At 37.5% G+C, this 25,947-nt stretch overlaps 3 protein-coding genes across 5 annotated transcripts in view; 2 read left to right on the top strand and 1 right to left on the bottom strand.

Moving 5' to 3' along the window:
• The first annotated feature begins 541 nt into the window (after positions 1 to 541).
• On the top strand, positions 542 to 16,973 carry LOC107585585 (clustered mitochondria protein homolog). Of its 3 annotated transcripts, none has more exons than XM_016272666.1 (20): positions 542 to 665; positions 3,800 to 3,947; positions 4,040 to 4,132; positions 4,219 to 4,913; positions 6,038 to 6,480; positions 7,651 to 7,752; positions 7,847 to 7,947; positions 8,149 to 8,301; positions 8,390 to 8,452; positions 9,242 to 9,486; positions 9,568 to 9,652; positions 9,741 to 9,894; positions 9,976 to 10,115; positions 10,823 to 10,903; positions 11,052 to 11,177; positions 11,344 to 11,465; positions 11,557 to 11,650; positions 11,915 to 12,049; positions 12,152 to 12,225; positions 13,869 to 16,973. In XM_016272666.1, the coding sequence occupies exons 2-20, from the start codon at positions 3,879 to 3,881 to the stop codon at positions 13,993 to 13,995; spliced, it is 3,102 nt and encodes a 1,033-aa protein (XP_016128152.1). In that variant the 5' UTR covers positions 542 to 665; positions 3,800 to 3,878; the 3' UTR covers positions 13,996 to 16,973. The 3 variants fall into 3 exon arrangements, 2 of the variants coding, with proteins under 2 accessions (XP_016128152.1, XP_016128151.1); XR_001609264.1 differs by lacking the exon at positions 542 to 665 and having other exon boundaries at positions 13,869 to 16,146; positions 16,313 to 16,973; XM_016272665.1 differs by lacking the exon at positions 542 to 665 and having other exon boundaries at positions 6,038 to 6,393.
• On the bottom strand, positions 1,287 to 2,411 carry LOC107585612 (solute carrier family 13 member 1-like). Its single transcript, XM_016272702.1, has 4 exons — positions 2,317 to 2,411; positions 2,092 to 2,186; positions 1,890 to 1,984; positions 1,287 to 1,355 (listed from the first exon to the last, which is right to left on the bottom strand). Exons 1-4 carry the CDS (start codon positions 2,397 to 2,399, stop codon positions 1,287 to 1,289), a joined length of 342 nt encoding a protein of 113 aa, XP_016128188.1. The 5' UTR covers positions 2,400 to 2,411.
• Positions 16,974 to 17,758: 785 nt separating the features above from the next.
• LOC107585584 (lissencephaly-1 homolog A-like) overlaps positions 17,759 to 25,947 on the top strand; it is a 52,254-nt gene continuing 44,065 nt past the window's right edge. Inside the window, exon 1 of the mRNA XM_016272664.1 lies at positions 17,759 to 17,938. The gene's annotated coding sequence lies outside the window, so the exon portion shown is untranslated. The remainder of the gene's footprint in view (positions 17,939 to 25,947) is intronic.

Below are 25,947 nucleotides of genomic sequence, written 5' to 3'. Positions count from 1 at the left end.
ATATTCTACATCCTTAATCCTATCCAATACCTAAATTTAACAACTATCTTACTAGCTATTAATAAGCAGCAAATTAGGAGTTTGAGGCAAAAGTCGTAGTTAATGGCTTGTTAATAGTGAGAATTGGACCTTAAAATAAAGTGACAAAAAATCATTTTGGGAAAAATGTTTGGAAAATAATTTCTGAAACCAAGGCCGCTGAAAAGTGAACAGAGGTCTATTGCTCTCTATATTGCTAACTAAAATACTTAATTCTGATTGATTAGCATGGCATTCCATTGTCAGCTATTTTAAATGAGTTAAACTGATTTCCTAAATTTTTTATTTATTTATCGGGATCACTCGATATTGAATATTTCATTTTTGGTATTATCTGTTTTATTGTTTGTGAATTTCCACTATTTTTGTATTTTGATTACTTTTTCTGTTTAATTCTGAAAATCTGTCTAATGCTCACTTAAAGTTAATCAGTAAATGGTATAGAAATGTAATACCAGCCTTTTCTGTAATTAGTCATAACATGAAAATAATCATTGCAGGTCCACTACTTACGTCTTCAATCCCAAGCCAGCCAATCCCAGCTTCCTCAGCCACTCTCTAGTGGAACTGCTGAGCCAGATTAGCGCCACTTTCAAGAAGAACTTCACCGCTCTGCAAAAGAAGAGGTAATACACTATTATTATAAATACAAATTTAGTTCACCTCCCACTTTTGGCTCGTTTCCACTGAGTGGTACAGTACGGTACGCAATTATTTCCGTTTCCACTCAGAAGTTGTGAATGTTACCAAAATAGCAAACCGTACAGTACCACTTTTTTGGTACCCTTCCGTTGGGGTACCTAGCAGAGCAAAGGGTACCAAAAAGGGTGGAGCTAAACTCACCGCAGAACGTTGATTGGTTGACTAGAATCGTCACTTTTGCGTGATACAAGGGGATAACACTTCTCCTTCACTCGTTCCGCTCTGCTGTCCATGAGTGTTGGGCTTATTTATATCAGAGTGCGCAAACACAAAAAATATAACAGTGTATTTTATATTTGCACACAGACAATAGCCGTTTCTCAATATGCATTTTTGTCTGTTCTTGTGGACTTGTGAAACGTCATTGCCCAAAAACCAGCGTAATTTTCTAAATATTACTGTTATTTTGTCATGAAATGAAGTTTTTCAGGTGAGAATGTAATTGTTTAAAACTCAAATCTGTGGTTTATTTATAAAGAGAGTGCCTATTTGAAAATTTGCTATGCCGTTTTCGGAGCTCCAGGCGATCACCGGGCGCTCAGTGCTCATGTATCCGCATAGAGCAGCCTTAGCTCGGCTAGTCCTTCCGACATTTGCCGCTGGCTCTGATGTCTCTGTAGTGATTAAATATGAGATACAATTCGTTTTGGGTTGGCTATATTTAACAGGCATTCGTGGTCTTATGAATCTATTATTTGTTCCTGGTCGCCAGCCTTTGCAACTGACATGAGGAAGGAGCCGTTTGTTATGCTGAAATGCTGTGCTTCAGTGCCAGTCTTATAATGGAGGCATGTAATTAGCTTGAATGGAACGTCAAAGCAGACAGAGAGTGACACAGTGGAATTGTTGTTCTCTGCACAACGTTAATGGGCTGCACACTGTTATGAGGCCTTGATGTGATTCGTCTTTTCATTTATTTCTTTTAAAAGGAAATTAATGTTTAAGATTATGAGTAAATGGTGCAATTGAGCTGTCCAGGCCTGTCCAATGCCACTAGTGAATTAGACTGGGCTGTTTAATTGAATCCAGGCATGTAAAACGGACCATTAATTGATTCAACTATTAAAGCGGCCTTGTACTTTTCTATTCATTTCTGTCTTTTCTTCTCTTACAGATATAGTTGGGTTTCCATTAAATCATGATCCTACCTTTGTGCCTTCAGCCAAAGCGAAACCACCACCCACGAGCAGACTGATCTCCCATGGCATACAGGCCTGGAAGTCCTTCCACGTTATCAAGGCCTCTGTCACAGGGATCGACAATGTTAATCAACAACAAAACTGCCGATAGTGAGCCTCTAATCATTTGGAAGGGTTTCAAGTGTGCACAAAGGAAATGAGTAAGCCGTACCGTAGCGCTCTGCATTTGGTTTGTGTGCGGGGATGATGAAGAACATGAAACCCAGCAGCAGCGCTACAGTGGCATCCGTAGCGTATCCTGGGTAACTGAAGAAATAACAAAATACAAAGAATAAATAAGAAATCTAAAGGCAATTATTGAACAGAATGATGACTTTCTCTAATGTGCAGTAGTATATCTACATCAAAAGAAGTTGATAAATGTGAATACACTCACTCAGGAAACAATGACGACCAGCCAGGCATGAAACCTGGGTTTCTTGTAAACCACAAAACTGCCATCAGAATGAAAATGATCATGGTGATAATCTCCTGCCAGCTGGATCAGTACAGAAACAGTGTTACAAACAAATGATCAGAAATTCCTGCATCTCATTGCCCTAAACACTGGAATACACTACACAACTTTTGCCCCAATTTACTGTCATCACTGCGTAATTTTCTAAATATTACTGTTATTTTGTCATGAAATGAAGTTTTTCAGGTGAGAATGTAATTGTTTAAAACTCAAATCTGTGGTTTATTTATAAAGAGAGTGCCTATTTGAAAATTTGCTATGCCGTTTTCGGAGCTCCAGGCGATCACCGGGCGCTCAGTGCTCATGTATCCGCATAGAGCAGCCTTAGCTCGGCTAGTCCTTCCGACATTTGCCGCTGGCTCTGATGTCTCTGTAGTGATTAAATATGAGATACAATTCGTTTTGGGTTGGCTATATTTAACAGGCATTCGTGGTCTTATGAATCTATTATTTGTTCCTGGTCGTATCGTTTTGGCTGAGCACAAAGTTATGTTTAACTTTATATATTTAATTTGAACTTTACCGTAGTACAGCGCTGACTTTGTAGCATACGTTTGACTGAACTGTTTGCTTTTGTTTTTATTTCCTCTTATATAAGCCTCTTAAACTTTGTACTTATACTTTTATAATGGCTACTATTGTTCATTAAAACTGACATTTAACAAAAAGTGGCAGAGTTGTGCTTATTGTTGCGGTTCATCGTCGATCACTACTTTCCGGCATACACCACGCCTACCAAGTAAGGGTACTATTGGCAGTGGAAACGCAAGCCTGATCAGGGTTACCCGTACCGAATCGTATGGTATTGAACTGTACTGTACCGTACCGTACCGTACCACTCTGTGGAAACGAGCCAATAGTGAACTCCTTTGAAGCAACCAGCTCTAGCCTGCTTAAGGAAACGTCACCCATTTTATCTCTACTAGACCACATTTGCACTAAGCATTATCATCCTACTCAGGAGTGAGATAAAACGATATCTGGGAGCAGCAGTATGCCAACTTACTTTTTTGTAAGTTGGCCTTCAAGGAAATCTGATGTAATTATAACAAAGCTGCTGGCTTTCAAAATTTTTTAATAACAGAAACTGGGAGTATTTATGTTTTACATTTATTTTGTAATTCCAGACGTTTCAAGAACTGTATGTTCCTCAAAAAAAAAAAAAAAAAGCTGAGAAAGATTCAGTTTACATCTTAATTTTATGTTTTTAGTTTTTTTTAAGAGTTAGATTATTTTAAAATATGAATAATAATTTAAAGACTTATATTTAAATATTTAAATCAGTACTCCCTAGTTGGGAATAACTGGTCTAAATTTTTGTGTCACCGTTTTAGAAGCCTTTTCTCGTCTTCATTCTGTTATCGTATCGTTTTATTGCTAATGATTGTGGATCTTGCGTCAGGGTTCAAAGAAATCCGTTTGAGAGAATAGCCACTCCCTTCCAAGTGTACTGCTGGACTGCACCACAGATTGATCATGCCATGGACTGTGTGAGAGCAGAGGATGCCTACACCTCCCGTCTGGGTTACGAGGAGCATATACCTGGCCAAGTATGCCCTAAAATCATCCTTTCTTCAGTTTGCAGTGGATTTAGTTTTTTTTTCAAATAGCACTATTAAAGTTTCTTTGTTCTCTGTGATAGACTAGAGACTGGAACGAAGAGCTCCAGACAACCAGAGAACTTTCTCGTAAGAACCTTCCTGAGCGCCTACTGAGAGAACGAGCCATATTCAAGGTGAACACACCAACACTAGCATCAGAACAAGTATGGTTTCATTTGATCAACAATGTGAAGCTCACAAACTGATTTCTGTTTCTTAGGTTCATAGCGACTTTGCCGGTGCGGCGACGCGTGGCGCAATGGCGGTGATCGATGGCAATGTAATGGCGATCAACCCTGGCGAGGAAACGCGCATGCAGATGTTCATCTGGAACAACATCTTCTTCAGCTTGGGTTTTGACGTACGTGACCACTACAGGGAGCTCGGCGGGGATGCTGCCGCCCATGCTGCCCCCACCAATGATCTGAACGGGGTGAGGGCGTACAGTGCTGTGGACGTGGAGGGGCTCTACACCCTGGGCACGGTGGTGGTGGACTACAGAGGTTACCGTGTAACCGCACAGTCCATCATTCCTGGCATCTTGGAGCGTGAACAGGAGCAGAGCGTCATCTACGGCTCCATTGACTTCGGCAAGACCGTAGTGTCCCACCCCAAGTATCTAGAGCTTCTGGAGAAGACCAGCCGCCCGCTGAAGGTGCAGCACCACGCTGTGCTCAATGAAAAAGACACCTCTGTAGAGCTTTGCTCCTCTGTGGAGTGTAAGGGTATCATTGGCAACGATGGCCGCCATTACATCTTGGACCTTTTGCGCACCTTCCCACCTGACCTCAACTACCTGCCGGTGGAGGGCGAAGAGCTCGCCCCCGAGAGCCAGAAGCTGGGTTTCCCCTGCCAGCATCGCCATCGCCTGGCTTGCTTGCGCCAGGAGCTCATCGAGGCCTTTGTAGAGCACAGGTTTGTTCCTGCTACTTCATAAACATGCTTATTTAAATCTGATTAAAGTTACTCTCCCATTTGTTGTCTAATGAAGGTATGATTTATATACCAGCAGTGGATTTCAGGTTCCAAAAAGACACCATAAAAATAGTTTATATGGCTGAAGCTGTATATTCAAAGTCATATAATAGCTCTGTAAAAGAAACAAACCAGCATTTTAAGATGTTATCATATCTTTCAATCACAGGTTGGTTCTTGTTTGAATCATAAGCAGTTCTTTGAATATGTAGGAGGGCAATGTGTTTACAAAACTAGTCAAGGTCTGAATTTTTGCACTCCAAAATATTGTTGATTAAGAGATGTATATCTTTTTTTTAAAAATAAAAATAATAGTAACAATAATTATAATTTATTCATTTTATTGTCATAATTATTGTTAAAATAATTTTTAGATTTTTTATTAGTAACGTTACAAAAAAATTATATATGTAAATTACATATTCAGAATAAAACGTGTATATTTTACTTTTTTACTAATTACTATTTCTTCTACTACTAATACTACTACTAGTTATTGTTTATGCTATTATTATTACTTTTAATTATTGTTAACATTATTTGTAGTTTTAGTAACTATTACAAAAGAGAAATATTTGGAATAAATATTTACACTTTATTTTTTACTTTTATACAGATAAATAGTAATATTATTAACTAGACAAAGTTTGTCAAGACAAACTTTAGGTTGTTAATGTTTTTATTAATTTTATTATTAGTAACTTACAAAAATGGCTTTAAAATGTATGTAAATAAAATAAACATGGTTATTATAACATCATTAATATTTATAATATTTTTTTATTATTTGTACAAAAATAAAAATAACATTTACATGTAAATAATAAACAATTAAATATGTATCTAAAATAAATATTTACATATATTTAAGTTTTGTTTTTATAATAGTTACTACTAATAACAAATACGACTACTACTACTACTAATAATAATTATAATTAGTGGTAGTAGTAACTCTTACTTCTCTTTAATTAAATGAATCTTCTCTTTAATTGCTAATTCCTTGAAAGTCCTGAAGGCCAGTTTGTCGACTGGTCTAAACATGTCATCCTCTTGTGCCTCAGATATCTCCTCTTCATGAAGATGGCAGCACTCCAGCTAATGCAGCAGAAAGCAAACAAAGACAAGACTGCAGCCCTGCATGACACAAGCACTGCAGATGCGGAGTCTGAAAGCAAACCTCAGGCTCTTGAAGCATCTGAGAAGGTTGCCGACGGCACGCCGACCTCCCCAACTTCCTCTGAATCCACTCTGACCCCCGATGACGCAGAGGCAACGACTGTGTCTGAAAACTCTGCTCCTGAAAACCAGGAAGCCCCAGCAGATCTGAAATCCGCAGTTCCTACAGCAAACACCAATGGTACTCATGAGCCTTCAGCTGCAGAGAGGCAGAATGGAGGGTGTGATAGTCCCTTGGAGGGTAAGGAAGCTGATGAAAATATTCCTGGACTTGCCCAAGCTAAAGAGCTGGCTGAGTCCTTAGCAGCAGAAGATGGATCCGGTATTGGTACGTCCTGTGAGCGACTGAAAAGAGCCTGAGAGGGAACAAGAGCAAGAGCTGGCAGAGACATGCACACATACTTTTTCTCATCTTAGCTCCATCTGAGTTCTGTCATCAGCTCATTAGACGTCCTGCTGTTGTCTTTTTCATTCGCTATCTGTGTTTTTTCAGTGCATCACTCCTCTGTGCTGTTTGCTTCTGTTCTCTCTGAGGCTCATTGAAGGAGACATGGATCTCCTAGATTGGCTTTGTAATAATCTGGCTCCACTGTGTGGGGACTTCAGTTTTTTTTTACCCACACATTTTCCACCCAACAACACTCTCCCTTCTAACTTATCTTTGTGGTGTGATTAGAAAATCAGAATTTTTCTATTAAAAAACATCAATTTATTGTGTGTAGGATTGTGTGGTGATGGTGATCCGGTAATCCTGTTGTAAAAGCTAATAATTAAACCCAGGGGTTTTCAAACTTTTTCATGTGAAGGACTTTATAATATGAAATGATTTAATTTTGTCGTCTTCATAATTTAAACTTTCTCTCAGTATAAATGGAGTACAATAGAATTTTCTATATCATATTGTGTAGGGGTTTTAAATGTTGTTGTTATTTATCAATAACAATTACAAACATTAAAAACTAAAATATAAATTAAACTTTATTTAAAATAAATCTTTACACATTTTTTTAAATGTTACTAGCAGCCAATAATAATAATATTAATTATCATTGCTGTTGTTATTAAGTAATAAGTATTTTTTATTATTAATAAATGTTACAAACATTAAAAGGTAAAAATATATGTAAATAAAAATGATTACATATTTAATATAAACATTAATGAATTAAAAGTTGCCATTTTTATATATTAATATATTTTGTTATATCTAAATATATTTTATATTTATATAAATTCATTAAATGTATCTTTTCGTATTAATATTAACTTATTTACTTAGTGACACATACATTTTTGTAAAAATTAAAAAAATTCATTCTCAAATTTTCCCTTTTTGAAAACCCCTGATTTAATCAGAATCCAGATTTTTGTTTGTTTGTTTGAGTTCGAGTCATCTTTTTTTAAAATTAATATATATTCTGCTTTTTATGGTGGTGGTTATTTAGTAGTTGCTTGTGAGCTGGAATGCATTTTAACATTTTGTGGAACATTTTCACAGACCCCAAAAGTCGAGAGGTGGTCCTCAACGCCTGTAAAGCCGTGGGCTCCATCAGCAACACCTCTTTCGACATTCGCTTCAACCCAGATATCTTCTCTCCAGGTATGGCATATATTATGTTTTGTACGTGGATTGTGATTTGTCTTTTTGACAATATAGGCAGTGTTGGTCACATGACCTCATCCATCTCTTACAGGCGTACGCTTCCCTGATGACAGCACTGAGGACATCCAGAAACAGAAGCAGCTTCTCAAAGATGCTGCAGCCTTCCTAGTGTCCTTCCAGGCTCCTTCTTTTGTGAGTCACTAAACAACACCTACCTTCTCAGATAGGTTTATTAACCATGAGAAAATGTAATAATCAATGAGAAACTGTGGTAAAGTCATTATAATGCACTGCTTTAAGTGGCTTATTGCTATTATGAAACGGCAGCTAGAGCGAAATGATAAAAGAACCCAATTTTCAATGAATAGTCAAATTCATGAATAATGTTCACAGGTAAAAGACTGTTTAGATCACAGCTCTTTGCCTATGGATGGAGCAACAATGACAGAAGCCCTTCATCAGCGTGGCATTAATATGCGTTATCTTGGTACTGTGCTGGAGTTTGTGGACAACATGCCTGCAAAAGCACAACTTGAACACATCTACGTAAGAAAAGGATAATTTTATATATTAAAAAAAAAGCAATTTATTTCTAATATTACAAAGAATTAATTTGTTTTGTTTGTACATGCAGAGAATAGGAATCAGTGAACTGATCACCAGATGTGCAAAGCATATATTCAAAACATATCTTCAGGTAAGGTGTAATGCAGTACATTGACAGGAATACAATGTAACGCACACATTACTGATCAAATGTTTACAGTCAGTAAGATTTTTTTCATTGTTGTTTCTTATGGTCACCAAAACTGCATTTATTTAATCAAAAATACAGTAAAAACAGTAATATAATGCACTATTATTACAATTGAAGAAGATAATTTGAATTTTTTAAAATTTAATAAAAAATATTTGTACTGTTATTTAAAACGGTTATTATTATTAATTATTATTTAAAGCTGCATTTTCAGCAGCAATTACTCTTTACTCAGTCTTCAGTGTCACACAATCCTTCAGAAATCATTCTAATATGCAGATTTGGTGCTCAAGAAGCATTTCTTATTATTATTATTATCAATATTGAAAACAGTTGTGCTGCGTAACAGTTGTGCTGGGTTTTGTGGAAACTGTGAAACAATCGGGATCCTTTAATGAATAAAGATCAAAAGAACAGCATTCATTTGAAATGTATTAATCTTTTTTTAATATTGTAAATGTATTTACTGTCACTTTTGATCAATTTAGTGCATCCTTGTTGAATTAAAAAAAAAAAAAACTTCCTTACTGACCCCAGTTCCTTACTGTGCCTTACTATGATTGAAATGAATGATAACCATATGTATTTGCCATGGTACTATTTATTTACACGGTCGCATTGCCATAATACATTTCTAAATAGAAAACATTGGCAATGCCTTTGTATTTTGTCATTTTTAGTAGCTGTTGATTGTTTTATATAGAGCCATTTACCTTTTGTGATTTGCAGGGTGTGGAGCTCTCTGCTTTATCCGCTGCGGTGAGCCACTTCCTGAACTGCCTCTTGAGCTCTTTCCCAGATGCCGTGGCTCATCTCCCTGCGGATGAGCTGGTGTCCCGCAGAAAGAGCCGTAAGAGACGTAACCGGGTCCCTGGTGGAGGGGACAACACGGCATGGGCCAGTTTGACCCCAAGTGAGCTGTGGAAGAACATTAACTCTGAGGCACAGAGCTACTATCACTTCAATCTGCAATGGTGAGAACTCGTTCTATACAAACACCCTGCACTTTATTAACCTAGTATATACTAATGGTGTTGTGCTTTTATGTTTCACAGTGAAAGTGTGGACCAAGCAGTGGAGAAGTACGGCTTGCAGAAGATCACCCTGCTGAGGGAGATATCAATCAAGACTGGCATTCAGGTAGTGCTCTTATCGATCTCGCTCCTTGTCACTGAGGTGCTCCGTCAGGCCTGTAGCAACAAGGCTTTCTTTTGTGCTTCCCCTGCAGATCTTGATAAAGGAGTACAATTTTGACAGCCGCCACAAGCCGGCCTTCACCGAGGAGGACATCCTGAACATCTTCCCCGTCGTGAAGCACGTCAACCCCAAAGCCTCTGATGCCTTCCATTTCTTCCAAAGCGGGCAGGCCAAGGTTCAGCAAGGTACATTAAAACACATCCTCATCAGTGAAATTTCACATATGATGGGTTTGTAATGCTGATTGATGTGTCCTCTGTTTGTAGGCTTTCTAAAGGAGGGCTGTGAGCTCATCAACGAGGCCTTGAACCTTTTCAACAATGTGTATGGAGCCATGCATGTGGAGATCTGTGCCTGTCTGCGCCTTCTGGCCCGACTCAACTACATCATGGGTGATCATCCTGAGGTACATCCTGAAAACAGTCAAATGTTTGGATACGAGGGACTAAATTTGGTTCTAATTATTTAAAAAACCTTTTGATCTTATGTTTTAGTTAAATTCTTTTTTATTTAGTTTTGCAGATGAATGTATACTATTGTTCAGAAGGATTTTTTTTTTTTAAAGAAATTCATACATTTATATTCAGCACGGACACAACGCGGCACAGAAATTGGTCAGAAGTGACAGTAAAGACATTCATAATGTTAAAAGATTTCTATTTCAAGTGAATGCTGTTTTCTTGAACTTTCTATTTACCAAGAAATCTTGAAGAAAAAATGTATTGTGGTTTCCACAAAAGTCTTAAGCAAATAACTGTTTTCTACATTGATGATAATAAGTAATGCTTTTTCAGGAGCAAATCAGCATATTAGAATGATTTTTGAAGGGTCATGTGACACTGAAGACTGGAGTAATGATGCTGAAAATTCCATCACTGGAATAAATTACATTCAAATTATTCAAATAAAAAAGTTATTTTTAAATTGTAATAAAATTTCACACTATTACTTTACTGTATTTTTTTATAGTTTATAAAACATATTTTTAAAAACATTAGAACCACAAACTTTTAATCAAAACTAAATTTGATTTATTATTTTAAAAACTTTTTTTTTTCTCTTCCCTGTATAATTTCCATACTTTCATCAAAAGATTTCCCCCCTCTTTTCAAGGCTCTGAGCAATCAGCAGAAGGCTGTCCTGATGAGTGAGAGAGTGCTGGGTATTGAACACCCCAACACTGTTCAAGAATATGTAAGTATTTCCATCATTTTCCGTACATCTTATCAGTGCTGTCTGCTCGGAAAATGTACAAATATTCTACTACAAACTACAAATGGGAATAAATGAACCTCAAACAAGTCTCTGTGATCTGTAAATGTTTTGTGTTTGTTCTCCACAGATGCATTTAGCTCTGTACTGCTTCGCCAATGGCCAGCTGTCCACTGCCCTGAAGCTGCTGTACCGCGCTCGCTACCTCATGCTCATGGTGTGTGGGGAGGACCATCCTGAAATGGCTCTGCTCGATGTAAGCCTTTGGTGCAGAATCTATGCTCATCCTTAGTTTTGCAAAAAAGTGTACTTATGCAAGCCCTGAAAGGCTGATGAGAGGAAATTGAATTCCTGTAGTCACTTAGGTTGAGGCTTGTGGAGCAAAGCCCAGCTCTCACCGTTGTTCTTTCTCTCTGACGTAGAGCAATATTGGTCTGGTGCTTCATGGTGTGATGGAGTATGACCTGTCTCTGCGTTTCCTGGAGAACGCCCTGGCCAACAATTCCAAATACCATGGGCCACGATCCCTGAAAGTAGCTCTCAGGTACATACGTCTGACTGCACACTAGTTCAAATCATTGTGTCAGATGCAGTCAAAATATGTAGTAACGTTCATCATCTCGGTTCTTCTGCAGTCATCACTTGGTGGCCAGAGTTTATGAGAGCAAGGCTGAGTTCCGCTCTGCACTGCAGCATGAGAAGGAGGGTTACACCATATACAAGAACCAGGTACAGCCAACCATATATGTACAGTATATCGGACCTTCTAAGATGTTTAATGATACATTAAGTTACAGACACATTTAGTCACACACAATTTCTGATTGCATATACTCCCATTGAAATGACTGGATTTTCCCTGTGAATTATACAAATGCAAAGACTTTATATATAAATGCAAGGCTGATTTTAATAAAGAGGTTGTAATACACTAATGTATAGAATAGTATTATAATCAATGTTAATGCAAACAACAATGTACTTGTGTTTAAGGTTGGTGAAGCTCATGAGAAGACGAAGGAGAGCTCAGAGTATCTGAAGTACCTCACGCAGCAAGCTGTGGCTCTACAGAGAACCATGAATGAGATTTACAAGAATGGATCTAATGCTAGCATAATGCCTCTCAAGGTCAGTCACACCTCCACTGTCCTGGGCCTCATACCTCTAAAATTTTGTTACGTGATGTTGCCTGAATGTTTTGTTGATGTCTTATTTTGTTTCTCTCTGTAGTTTACGGCACCAAACATGGCCAGTGTTCTGGAACAGCTTAATATCATCAATGGCATCATCTTTATTCCCCTCAGGTGAGCAAAGGTTTACACCATTTTGTTTTAGTGAAAGTTATATTTTTTGTCTTTTGGTTAAGTATGTCAATTAAATATTTTGTCTTGTAACTTCTTTAATTGAATATTTGATTTTACAAGGATTGGCATGGCATGTAATTTTATTTGACAAAAACCCTTGAACTTTAACCAACCATTTTGTTTTCAAACTGTTTTTTTATTTTAAATTAGTAGAACCGAAACATAACGTGAATTAACTATCCTTGTTAAATAATTAGTATGAGATTCTGGGCTTGCTAAATAAATATGGTAAGTATAGATAATGAAGAATGAGCTATCTTTAAAAAATATATATTATATTATATTATAGAGTAGATTTTGTATATAGTAGGGCTGCACAATTAATCAAATTTCTAATCGAAATTACAATTATGGATGCCACAATTACGTAATCGTTCAAAGTCCACTTATGTTATTCTGCACGCTTAAGATATGTTTTTTTCTTTCTACATGTTATCTTAAGGGTTTTTCCATTGTTTTAGTCTTAGTATAACATTATAATACCATTCATATTTTTACTTTTTTTATAATTTAAAGAAGAAACCAATCCGATGTATATTTGACATTTGAGGATTAATACTATAGAAAAGCACTAAAGGTTTTTCAGTTAGTGTTTTCAGCTTGTTTATTTTCATATGAAAATACGGCATGCAGTTGCATCAAACAATGGTATCATTCAATGTAAATTGTGATAATAATGAATAATCGACAATTATGATTTTTGTCATAATCGTGCAGCCCTAGTATATAGTATAATATGCAAAGATATAGCATATTGCGGAAATAGGTTACGCTGCTCACGATGGGTCTTACAAACTCTTGCAATTAAAGACAAAATAATGTTTATATACAAATACAAGCCTGATTTATTAATAATATATGTGGCTAATACTTTATTTATAAACTTATAATGAAATATTACCAACATATATTATAATATAATATTATGTAATAAAATATATAATGTAATTATTCTATTCTATATTCTATTCTACTCTAGATACACATATTCCAACTTTGTTAATAAATATCTTGCAGTGGTATTTTGGTAATTTTCATCAACAGTATATTTTAGTTTAAAATATTAACATATAAAATGTATAAAATCTTTTTTGTCAAAAACTGCTTGAAGAACAAATTTAGATGTGAAGTGACGTGTGGCCAAGTATGGTGACCCATACTCGGAATTAGTGCTCTGCATTTACCCATCCAAAGTGCACACACACAGCAGTGAACACACACACACCGTGAACACACACCCGGAGCAGTGGGCAGCCATTTATGCTGCGGCGCCCAGGGAGCAGTTGGGGTTCGGTGCCTTGCTCAAGGGCACCTCAGTCGTGGTATTGCAGGTGGGAGAGAGTGCTGTACATTCACTCCCCCCACCTACAATCCCTGCCGGTACGAGACTCGAACCCACAACCTTTGGGTTATGAGTCCGACTCTCTAACCATTAGGCCACGACTTCCTTAGATAATTATATATAGACAATTATAGTTGTTATTGTATATATATATATATATATATATATATATAGACAATTATAATCTATTTCAGCTGTAAGTTGTTAAAAATGAAATTCACGCCATTGATTTTTCACGCAGCCAAAAGGATCTGGAGAATCTGAAGGCCGAGGTGCAGAGACGGCAGCTGATGCAGGATTCTGGGAAAATCGAGAAACAGCAGGGTGGTCAGTTAGAGCTGGATGACAAGCTGCCTGTGGATGATTAACAACCCCAACCGTACAGCCCCTCTCCATATCGAGGAGGACACGATGCAGCAGCCATCTGTTAGAACCGGTGGACCTGAGAACTGAGCTGTCTAATCTAACCAATTCACTTTGAGCATAATGGGGAGGGGAGAACCATGAACAGGCGACAAAAATGTGTACAGAGTGTAGTTTGTAGCTGTAAAGAGAATGAAAGCAGATGTTTTACACGTGCAATTCAACAACACGACCCCTCGAGGTCTACAGGAAGAAGCAGAGAGAATGTAGTCCTTCCTCTGCGAGTTTGCGCAGATGAGACTGGAGGTGACCAAGGATGACCATGACATTTTATACCAGAGCCTTATCCATCCATCATCCCCATCTCTTTGCTTCTCATCTGAGCCCAGGATAACCACAATCCATCCCAAAGCAACCCACGAGTGTAGAGAGATCCTCCCTATCTGAAACTCAGGTGATTTCTACACAATGCACCAGACGAAAGACGTTCACCGTTCAATTCAACAGAGATAGACATCCAAGAATCATGGGCTTGAGAATGTAAACTCTTTTAAGGTCTAGTCTCAGGGCCGAATGCTAGTATTGTGTCCCATGCGTTGTTTCTACGCTCGCCGTGGCTGCTGCCTTTAGACCGGATCGATGCAACTTTACAGATGCAAGTTCTCAACCTATCAGTTTAGATCGGTGGCGTCTGTAAAACAAGGAATCTTGTAAAAGTACATGAGAAGCCATTAGATCTTTCATGTCAACGTTAATTTAAGCCATGTCTGTTTTATAGAAATACATTGGGAAAGAGAATGAAAGCAGATGTTTTACACATGCAATTTATAAAGCTTTGTCATTGGGGTTAGACAGGTACTTGATTCATTTTGATTGAAATACTGATTTGAAATGTCCAGCTTGAATTAGACTGTGGTGCTGAAACACCTTTTCACTTTAAAAGTGTGTATGTGTGCGTGCTCATGTGTGTATGTCTCTTTATGGTTGTCCATGCTAGTGCAGAAACAGATTCGGATTCCTCCAAAGCTGCTGCAACAGAACAGTATCGTGATGATATTTTTATACATCATTGATAACGGATGGACTCGTGCAATCTGTTAAGATGAAGATGTGCTACTAATATCATGGTTTTCAAGATCCGATCAGTATATTCTCCAGAATTACTTGGCACAGGGTTCAGAAACTTGCGAGACTCGTGTTTGGTTCCTCCCTAGCAGTATTTATTGCACTTACCAGTGCTGGGCTTTTGTGTGGTGTCATATAGGACTGACAAAAGAGGAATAAGATGGGCTGCTTCGATGTGTAACATACCAAAAAAAAAGATCAAGGACGATGTGTACATTGTGTACATGCTTTGTGTGTGTCCTGCAAATGTCAAAATTGTTGCTGTGCTCAAACTGTGTATGAAGCAATATGCTGGAACTAAGTGCATCTTGGATTGTGCACATGGATGCAAGAAAACGGCTAGCCTGGTTGTATTTCCCTATAAAACAAAAAGTAAAATTGTTTAAAAATGGTTAAAGTCTCTGAAAATTGGTGGGGAAAAGCAATGTAACTGATATTTATGAACAAGAATATGTAATTATGTGAGATTTGTGCCTATTTAAGCTTCTATAAGTCAAAAGGTTGGGCAACTGATGGATTTCTTGATGGATTTTGCAACGTTGGACTGAAATCCTTGAATATCTACTTCAGTACCTTTAGGTGCCACATGGGTGTACTGTAGTCAATATATTATTAACATTCATTGATAATGGACATAAACGCAATTTTTGAGGTATTGCATTAAAATATGAACTAGATTTGAATCAAAACATTGAAACTGGAGTTCAATAGGATCTTAATGCCATAGTAACTTATTAGGAATATGCCGAATATGCTGGTGGTAGCTTAGTGGTTAAAGCTCTGAGTTGGTAACAGATGCATCACAAGTTCATTGAGTAAGCGTGACCTTAGTTTGAACTGAAGGGTTAATGAGAAAATCCTGTCTCTAGTTTGTCCTTGAGCCAGGCACATAACCTCAGGTTTCTCCTGGGCTTAAAAAATAACAAGTAACCAATCTGCAGTTAAGAATGTTAAATATGATCTCAATTGAATATATTCAAGCTTCCATAGTTGCACATCTCATAGTGAACAAACCAGTGGATTCAAACAGTGTTTTAAATTTAACCGCAAAGATCATTTTCATAATTAAGAATGGTCACCAAATCTGTGATGTGTTCATGTTATGTAGCAAAGCAACATGTCAATACAAGATTTCAATAACTGCTTGCATGACAAACCAATTTGATGTAATCTAGATGTGTAGTACTTTTTAGAAAGGTTTGGGTTTTATTGACAACAGGCGCCGAAACAAAATAGTTATTTTTGTTCATTTCTTTCTTTTTGAATTACAATCTTTAATTTGAAGTGTCTTGAATGTCTTCCTGGGTATAATATTCATAATATTCTTCAAATTACAGTTTTATCACAAATCTTTATGTTCTGTGTGAAAGTGTGCATACAAAACGAAGAAAACATATTTTTTAATTGTCAGAAGAAAACGATTGGACATTTAAAAAGCATCAATTAAATCTCTTATCAAATTTACTGTACACCAGTCATTTAAAAGAAATATCACAATTAAGACACCCTCTACCCTCAGCCTGCAGCACATTTTGTTACATTTTCTCTTAAATAATCTGCACAAACCCATTATAAACTAGAATATAAAAAAATAAATTATCTGAGGAAATCTACATAGAGCAAACATACAGTGTTCGGTCTCAGTGTCATCTGGTGTTGAACAAACAGATCACTTCTTTTTTTCTTTTTCTTTTCTGTATTCTGTTTTCAACATGAAATATTTGTCATACCCTTTGTGTGTTTGTTTTGGTTTCTTTAATGAGTGCTACCTTAATGTCAATTCTTCTAAATATCAATCTAATTATTTTTGGTCCGAGTATCCTTTTGTATTAAAATGAATAAAGAAACTTGAAAACAACATGTGATTACATTCATTTAAACGTTGTGTATACTGTCTAAACACAAAAAATTATTTCAAGGAGTAAGCATTAATGTACTCACTGTGTACAATAGTTACATGTATACACTTTATGAAGACTATAACAACCATAGACATAAATATAAATATGTGACCCTGGACCACAAAACCAGTCATAAGGGTCAATCTTGAGTGAGTGAATAAATAAGCTTTCCATTGATGTATGGTTTGTTAGGATCGGACAATATTTGGCCGAGATACAACTATTTGAAAATCTGGAATCTGACGGTGCAAAAAAAATCTAAATACTGAGAAAATCGCCTTTAAAGCAATGCATATTACTAATCAAAAATTAAGTTTTGATTTATTTACGGTAGGAAATACCTTCATGGAACATGATCTTTACTTAATATCCTGATGATTTTTGGTATAAAAGAAAAATCAATCAGTTTGACCCATACAATGTATTGTTGGCTATTGCTACAAATATACCCGTGCTGCTAATGACTGGTTTTGTGGTCCAGGGTCACATATTTTGCTTCAGGTGATTGAAAAATTACAATCAAACCCTTAATAATGTAAACTGGTTTGAGCATGACACAGGTGCTGTTTTGACTCTCACAAATAGAGGTCAGGCGCTCTGATTGTACCCAGATTAATGTGGCTCAAGTGAGAAATAATTTTTCACGGTCCGTTTTTGAAGTTATCCGCAAAACTAGGCGACGAGGTGCATATTTATTGAAGAAACGCCCACAGTATTTGAAAGGAGGGTGTGAGATTGAAGGGCGTGCGCGCCTCCGCCTGCTGAAGTCAGCCCATGCGCGCTCCCGTGCTGTAGAGGCGAATGCGGCGCTGCAAGGAGCAGACCCCAAGACTCCAGCCCCCCTTTTCAACACGAAAATAACACTTATTTCGTTCCTTACCAGCGTCTTCTGAGGAAGAACCTTCAGTGCTGACTCTTTAGGGTAAGAACAGCTCATTTGTGTCTCTCTTCGCGGTTGTGTTTGATAAAAATCGCCTGTTGTAGATCTAATTTTTGCGCCTCCTTTTCTCGGTGTCTCAAAATGGCGGACGCGGCCGTTGGAGGAATACTTCAGCTTCTGTTTTTTCTCCTTTAGTCGTGAATATATCGACAGCTCGACGGGTGTGTGTTGCGTGAACGTTATCGCTATAAATATAAGAAACTATCCCGCTCAGGTCTGCAGTTTTAGTGGCTCGAGAGAGGTGTATGTTGTCGGCGATTCAACACGTCGTTTCATCAATGTCATGTTAGCTAGCAACAGTTGGCTAACGCCCGTGTCAACGCATACCTCTGTTTTATCATCTCTAAACGTTAAATTCAATGTTGACCTTGCCGTGTGCAGTTCTGTTTGGGTAAACACAGAAAAATTAGACCATTCAAATGATCATTTTTGCTGCATACCGGTTGAGAAAAAGGGTGATGAGGGCTGTGTTGCAAAACCTAGTGAACTTCCTAACTTACCTAGACACTGACAGCATATTTGGAGTTAGTTATGATCATGTTTAGTATTCAAACGAGCTTCAAAATCATTCTCAAAACATAATGAGATGCTCGACTCGGACAGCGTGACGTTATATGTTCGTTTACTTCAAGGTTATGAAACATAACCGAGGTGTTTAACAATTGTTAAGCACGTTTGCGTATATAACATGCTTTCATTAGGGTTGAGCTGAAGATTTGAACCAGTCACAAATATAGGTCAGCTGATTCTTTGCATGCAGACCGGTACTGCTCTGCTCATCGGGACACTACTGTGATGATCTGTCGTGATGTGATTATCACTTCTGCAGTAAATATCAGCGCAAAGATGTAGGCAGCAATGAATGCACTAATTGAATGACTGCTTACTGCATAACTAACAGCATCTTGCATGCAAATGTAAGCATGCTGAAAAAGCAAGTGTGTGCATGTTGCTTATCAAGGTGTGAATGCTTTGAATAAATGTGGTACCTTGTTTGCTTTGGATATTCTCTAATGGTTTAAGATATCGTGCCAAGTTTGCTGTACACTCCCTCTAGTTGTTTGACAGGTAACATGGATGGTTGCTGATGATCGCAGGCATGTTATAGCTTGGATTAAGTTCACTGAACAGAATTATCAACGTACATTAAAACTGTTTAATGTTGTTGAAAGACATTAATGTCTCTTACGCCAAATTTACCTTGCAAAGGTGGCACAGAAGTGCTTCTGAAGTGGCATTTTGGTGTCTCAACTCAGTCTGTTTAATGCTGCTTGAAGGTGTCTTAAATGCATTTACACCAATTACAACTGTATGCTTTGACACTGGGTGGATCTGAGCTGGCATAATTTAGTCTGGCTTTAATGTGGCATTGCATCTTTAAATTTTAAGCAGTCTTAACTCCGCTGTAAAGATGCTTTAATTCTCATAAAGGTTGCAACTTTTGTAAAATTATAAATGACTTTACTGTCACATTTGATTTATTGAATGCATCCTTACTGAATAAAAGTATTCATTTGTTTTATTAATAAAATCTTACAGCCCTCAGACTTCTGAATAGCAGTGTCTATATTAATAGTTTCATTCAGAAACATTAATTTCAGTGTCTGGCATGACATGTCATGCTTTATAACAATGTTCTGCTACATTGTATATTCGGCTCACGTCTTCTGATCTTTTAAACTCTCTGCCATTCAGATGAGCTGCTACTCAGCATTCCCTTAGTGGAAATGTACTGTGATCTGGTAATCATGGCAATTCCATCAAGGGAATGAGAAAAGTGATTATTAGTCCAAGCTTTATTGGCCCGCTGTGTTTACCAGCTTGCACAATTCCTCAAAGAGGGATGTTTCTTTTTGCCATCTGCCTTAAACTAAAGAAGCTATTGAAATGACAGACTCGCAGGACTGTTTTTGGGATCGAGATGCATGGGAAATGCTGGTAAGAGATTACACTACTATCAATCAACATTTGTGTTTAGGGATGCATCGAAATGAAAATTCTGGGCCGAAACCGAAAATCCTTTGTAATGATTATTATTTTATTAAATAATATAAAGTTATTTTGTAAGACTTTTTAATTTAACTCAATAATTAAAAAAAACACAAGCCAATAAAATAACCACACTTTTACTGAAAGTAACACAATAAAGCTGGACAGAATTTATATTAATATTGGTAACACTTTACAATAAGGTTAATTAGTTAACGTGAACTAAGAATGAACAATAGTTCTTCAGCATTTATTAATCTTAATGTTAATTTCAACATTTACTAATGCATTATTAAAATCAACAGTTGTGTTTGTTAACAGTTAATGCACTCTGAATTAACACGAACTAACAGTGAACAACTGTATTATCATTAACTAACATTAAGAAAGATGAATAAATACTGTAATGTATTGTTCATTGTTCGTTCATGATAGTTAATACATTAACTAATGGAACCTTATTGTAAAGTGTAACCTTAATGTTAAAGGGGTCATATGATGCGATTTCAAGTTTTCCTTTCTCTTTGGAGTGTTACAAGCTGATTGTGCATAGATAAGATCCCTGAAGTTACAAAGACTAAAGTCTCAAAACCTAAGAGATATTCTTTATCAAAGTTAAGGCTCTGCCACGCCCCCCTAAAACGGTTTGTTCTAACACGCCCCCACATATCTACCTCACTATGTGGAAATATTTGCATAATGCCGCCCAAATGTGCACACAAAGAAAGAAGGCGTGGTTTCAGTAATGCAGTTAGTGTTGAAGCAGCATGTCAGGGAGACGCTGTGTGTTTCTAGGCAAAAACAAAAGCACTTTATTTGGCATTCCGAAAATAGATGCATTTAGGAATCTTTAAGATTACTTACAACAGAACAGCAATGCATTTTATGGACGATCGTTTTGTGAACCTAGGAGAGGAGGTAATTCTGACTTTGCTATGACAATCTGGCGCTTCTGAATCAGCTACTGTTTTGTTATTAGTTTAAGTATTTGCTATTGACTGTTCAAATGCGGAGTTTTGCGCATCGTGAGAGAGAGAGTGTCACATCACAGTGTGGAGTCAGCTGTCTTAACCGTGGCTTGTGTACTGCAAACACATACCAGCTTCATCACTGTGTCTGTCACGTGACTCTGTTCCCCTTTCGGGCTCTGTTGTTTAATTTGTTATATAATACATATCATTTTATATAATTTCATACACCTAATTTGATTTAATAATAACCCAATTTGAAGCAAAACCAGAATGTTGTGACTAGATTTGTGAAATTATACTACAAGCCTGAACGAAACAAACAGCAGATGCTCTGAATGAGATGCAGATTCACTCTCTGACAGCAGGAGGCGCTCATGGAACACCAGATACAGTGTTTCCTTGGTTACCGCTGTAAACAAAGCAGCACTGCGCTGAAACACTGCTTTAATATGAACTATAGAGACGAGATTAAAAAAATACCGCGTAAACTTTTCTGAAGACAGTCAGTTCCCCTCAGAAACATTAATATAAACTCCCAAATCAGTATTGAGGATTTTCTTCCAATAGTTCGAGCATAATGAACAGTGAGTGATCTGCCTGCTATAGTATTTTTCTCTGTGCGCCCGTCTTCAACGTCTCTGGCCTGTATTAACGGGCGTTTACAGACTTCATATTTTCACATAAATAACATTTTGGAAAATGATCAAATAAACACAATATTACAATGTACAATTGCACAAAAGGCTGCAAACGAACAGCGCGCATCTGAAGTGTCTCTGAAGGAAATAATGCATTATTTATCGGCTTTAAGATATCGGCCAAATTTTCTTATCAGGCCGATACCGATAACAGAAAAAATGAGCCGATATGGGCCGATACCGATATGGTGGCCGATATATCGTGCATCCCTAGTTGTAACACAGTTTGTGCAAGTCCAGAACAGAGACGAGCTGCAATAAGACAAAAAACAGCCAGTTGCCGATCGCGTAAGTTCCAGGGGAAGCTCCTTAAGTTCGGCCATCCTACACTAAGGCTGAACGATTTAGGAAAATAATCTAATTGCAAATTTTATTATAATTTTTTTAACCAATATTGCGATTTGCGATTTTAATATGCAATTATTTTTTTAAAGCTCTTTATGTTCTGTATTATTCAACAAAGACAAGCTATAAATCATTGTATAGTATGACCAACACACTATTAGATAGATTAAACATAAATGTTCGTTTCTGTAGGCCAGGCCTATATGTTACGATGAAATTAGGTGATGCATGAATTTATATGAATGACATTTTTATTTAACAACTACAATCACAGTAGTATATTGATTGATTTGTTGAACTTCAACCTTGTAAACGTAATAATTATGACCAAAAGCACTGACAAATAAGCCTGGTGTAAACATTAATATGAAAGTCAGTTACAAATCACACAAACTAAAGTATATTGCAGAAATATAAAAACAAATCTGTTGCTTTACCACACTACTTTAGGTAATTCAAAGTCACTGTAATAAACACATGTAAACATGTGGACTGCACTAAACACTGTCTGTTAACTTTAGACCAGTGGTTCTCAAACTTTTTTGGTCGCGCGCCCCTTTAAACTTATTAAAAAATCTTTCCCGAATCCCCATCCCACATCAGAGTACCAAATAATTTCACTAAATGTTATGAAAAATTAATGCTTGTTTTTAATTGATAAAACCTGCAGGGGGAATATACACCTGCATCACTTGAAACATTGAAAAATAGCATAGAGAGAATATTATAATTATTTTCTCTCTGTTATTTATTTATTTTTTGTGGGTTTCATGCTGTCTGCTAAGGCATAGGACACACACAGGCTTTCTTCCTCACCAACGACATTAAAGACCATGTCTACACCGGACGCAAGCTGTAAAATACAGTAGAACCATTATAATCAGTGATGCTGTGTACACTGGATGAGACGCGACACGACAAAACCCGACATTAAACTGATGTCTTGTTCTATTTATGACGTACTGACACAAAGTTAAAATGATTTGCAATGGTTGCTTTGTCGCGTCAGTGTAGAGCTGTTGCGTTGTGACGCAACTACTGTAGCGTCTGGTATAGACACGGTGAGTGAAGCCGAGAGCAAGATATGCCTCGTCATATTTTCTGCATTTAGCTTTTAAATGACCAGCACCTGCCTGGGTCTGTGCGACTTCATCTATGGCTTTTCTCTTCGCTTTCACAAACCAATCAATCTCCCATTCTAATTACGTCCTTTGGCTGTTTACAGTTTTATTTATTTTCTTTTTTTGCTGATGGCCTGCGCTCGACTTGAAGTAGTGTTTTGCCGATAGACGCTAGTATCGTGTATCGACGATAGACAGAGATATCGCCTGTGGCTGATGCCTTTGATGATAGCAAGACGATTATTATTATTATTATTATTATCAGGCTAGTAATACCATCTAATTAATATTAGGCCTATATTTCTTTTTCCGCGTTTTTACAGTATTGTGCGTTCTAACCAATCACACACGATTATGCTGAGCTTATGAATGCAATGGCCAATCAGAGGCGTTCAGATGAGTCATCACTGAAACAGCGGAGTTCTGTTGTTCATTGCGCGCTGACTGAATTCTGACTCGCAAATTCTCTCATTATAAACAACAAAGTGCAGATGTACGTGCGATGTAAGTGTAAGAGATTTATTCATTATATAGTGTAGATTCACTGAGTTTAACGGGAGTGTTTTTAAAGTGCATAAACTTGCACTAGACTGAGCTTGTGATGATGTTCTTTGGTAATGTAATGGTCTTTGCTCTTTTCTGTTGCTGCTTTTTGAATAACTGAGGAAATGTAAGCATTATAATTAGTAATTATGATGTTTCTATTAATTTATCATGTTAAATACAAATTCAGTCATATTAAAAACATTAGGCTGCTTTTAGCCTTATGCTGGAGTTGGTTCACTTTCTCGCAATGAAACTAAGTAAATAATTACATAAATTACCATGATAATATCACATATCGGTGATCTCACAGGCTGACGATATGAAAATTGAGCATATCGCCCAACACTAACTTGAAGCAACAGTGCTTAGACCGATGGGTGTGTGTCATCAAAGTACTGCGAGAGCTATAAGAGAGTGGACATCTCCTTATGCTTTCTCTCGTCGTACTTTGATGTCATAGGCTACACCAATCGATCTTCAAGTCGAACACACCTCTTTCCTCTCGCGTGTCACGTGACTGAGTGTAATCGCAGCCTCTGCGATTGAAAAATTTCGTTTTTTCATATCGCAAATGTAATTAATCGTTCAACCCTATCCTACACACGCGTGACTGACCGCTCGCTCACACCAACAGGAGGAGGAGGGTCGTGTTACTCTCTACACTGCACTCAACCTAAGGGATTCCTTCACTTTAAGTCTTTGAGGATACATGAAAAAAAGCGCATACCGCAGGAACGGTATAACGAAAAATATTAGTGGTTTTGAAACGTGAAATTTTCAAACCGCAGTATACCTTGAAACCGGTAATCGGCCCATGCCTAGTTACAGCACAGTAGCGCTACTGCAAACAGGAACAAGTATACTACATAGAAATTCCCTATCAGCATGTTGTTTGAGCGGACTTTGCTTTTTTGGGGAGGATGAGCGGTACACAAGCACATTCATAGAGTGGAATATTGAGCGTCGCATCAAACCGCGCAGTGACAAGGAGAGTGAAACCTGCACGCTGAACACTGCAGAGCGGGGTGGGGAGGGGCGCGCCATATATATTATATGTATATTTTTGACTCGTATTTTCGGCCTGTTTTCTCTTTTGGATGAAAACCGAAAATGCCATTTTCGGCCGATAATTTTTGGTGGCCGAAAATTCGGTGCATCCATATTTGTGTTATGTTAATCTAGCCTAGGTCCTTGTTGAATATCTCTCATTATTTTCATACTAATAAACAAACGGTGAAGACCAGAATGCAGCAGATGCCTGATTTCTTTGTTTCAGTCTTTGTCTTAATCACATGCTCTTGTTAGTGCTCAGCGTTGGTCTTTTTATAGCAGGAACGGATAATCAGTACTGAACTGTTTTTGCCTCAGCTGTGTGGTTCGGCTGCACACAGATGGTTGCTAGAGACCCCTCCAAACCGTTGGCTGAAATAACGCAGGATAATTGTGTGTTTGTGGAGTCCCAACAGGCAGTTTGAAGTGACTGGGATGGAGGTGGCGTGGCATGAAGTACTGTTACTGTGGGTTTGGTTCGCTCCGTGGATGTGCGTCTGCAAAGAGGTCATGATGAGTTTCAGTGCCAGTGAGGATCAGTAATGCTTTCACCATGGCGACTAAAAACTCTGATGTCTGATGTGTGAAATGTAGATTTCAAGATGGTGGATTAGTAACATCTTGTTATTGTTTTTGATTCATTTTGTTTACATGCTGAAACGGCCAGGATTATATGTTATGGCTCCGTTTGGTACGAAGTGTGACTTGGGCCTGCATATTTGAGAATGTATAAACTTATAACTGCAAGAGCTCATTATGCTCTTTGTGGCCTGAACCCACTTTTTTGATCCTAATCTCATTTTCAAAGATTACAGTTAGTGTTGCAGAGGTCCCAAAGCCCACTCTCATATGAAATTGTACTGGAAGCAACAAATATACTGCCACTGGTAAATTGGGTGTACTTGAATTGGATAGTATTCATGCATATCATTCACATTCCTGGCACCGTCTCCTGCTGCCCTTGCTGTTAAAAGGGGAAAGAGGTCTGGTGCACATCACATGTAACGCTGCTGGGATTGGCTAGCATACTGAAGCTTTCATGACATGGTGGTTTGAATTCTTTGCTATTTTTCAGTGATTATCTGAACCGTTATAATGACAGGCCTGTCAGCATCTCAGAGCCTCTCTAGTCGTTCAAAGTTCAAGTGGTGCTTAGGATCTGGCAATTTACAGAAACATTTCGCCCAGTAGGTCAATTGTTGATAAAGACTGTTCTCTGATTCTTATTAATACTATTTGGTTTGAAAGCACGTTAGCTCACTTAACCGCTG

The sequence above is a fragment of the Sinocyclocheilus grahami genome, unplaced genomic scaffold (genome assembly GCF_001515645.1).
Source record: "Sinocyclocheilus grahami isolate Dianchi unplaced genomic scaffold, SAMN03320097.WGS_v1.1 scaffold72.1, whole genome shotgun sequence".
NCBI classification, from domain to species: domain Eukaryota; kingdom Metazoa; phylum Chordata; class Actinopteri; order Cypriniformes; family Cyprinidae; genus Sinocyclocheilus; species Sinocyclocheilus grahami.
The sequence above is the reverse complement of the archived record's forward strand: the minus strand, read 5'-3'. Positions and strand labels throughout refer to the sequence as shown.

What these genes read in the sequence shown, in the direction of transcription:
- LOC107585612 (XM_016272702.1), bottom strand. Translation starts at nt 2,399, where the DNA reads ATGATCATTTTCATTCTGATGGCAGTTTTGTGGTTTACAAGAAACCCA. An exon ending in TGGTCGTCATTGTTTCCTGA is followed by an intron (nt 2,187 to 2,316) that starts GTGAGTGTATTC and finishes TTATTTCTTCAG; the next exon opens with TTACCCAGGATACGCTACGG. An exon ending in ACCAAATGCAGAGCGCTACG is followed by an intron (nt 1,985 to 2,091) that starts GTACGGCTTACT and finishes TCCCTGTGACAG; the next exon opens with AGGCCTTGATAACGTGGAAG.
- LOC107585585 (XM_016272666.1), top strand. Translation starts at nt 3,879, where the DNA reads ATGGACTGTGTGAGAGCAGAGGATGCCTACACCTCCCGTCTGGGTTAC. An exon ending in AGAAGATGGATCCGGTATTG is followed by an intron (nt 6,481 to 7,650) that starts GTACGTCCTGTG and finishes ACATTTTCACAG; the next exon opens with ACCCCAAAAGTCGAGAGGTG. An exon ending in TATTCAAAACATATCTTCAG is followed by an intron (nt 8,453 to 9,241) that starts GTAAGGTGTAAT and finishes TGTGATTTGCAG; the next exon opens with GGTGTGGAGCTCTCTGCTTT.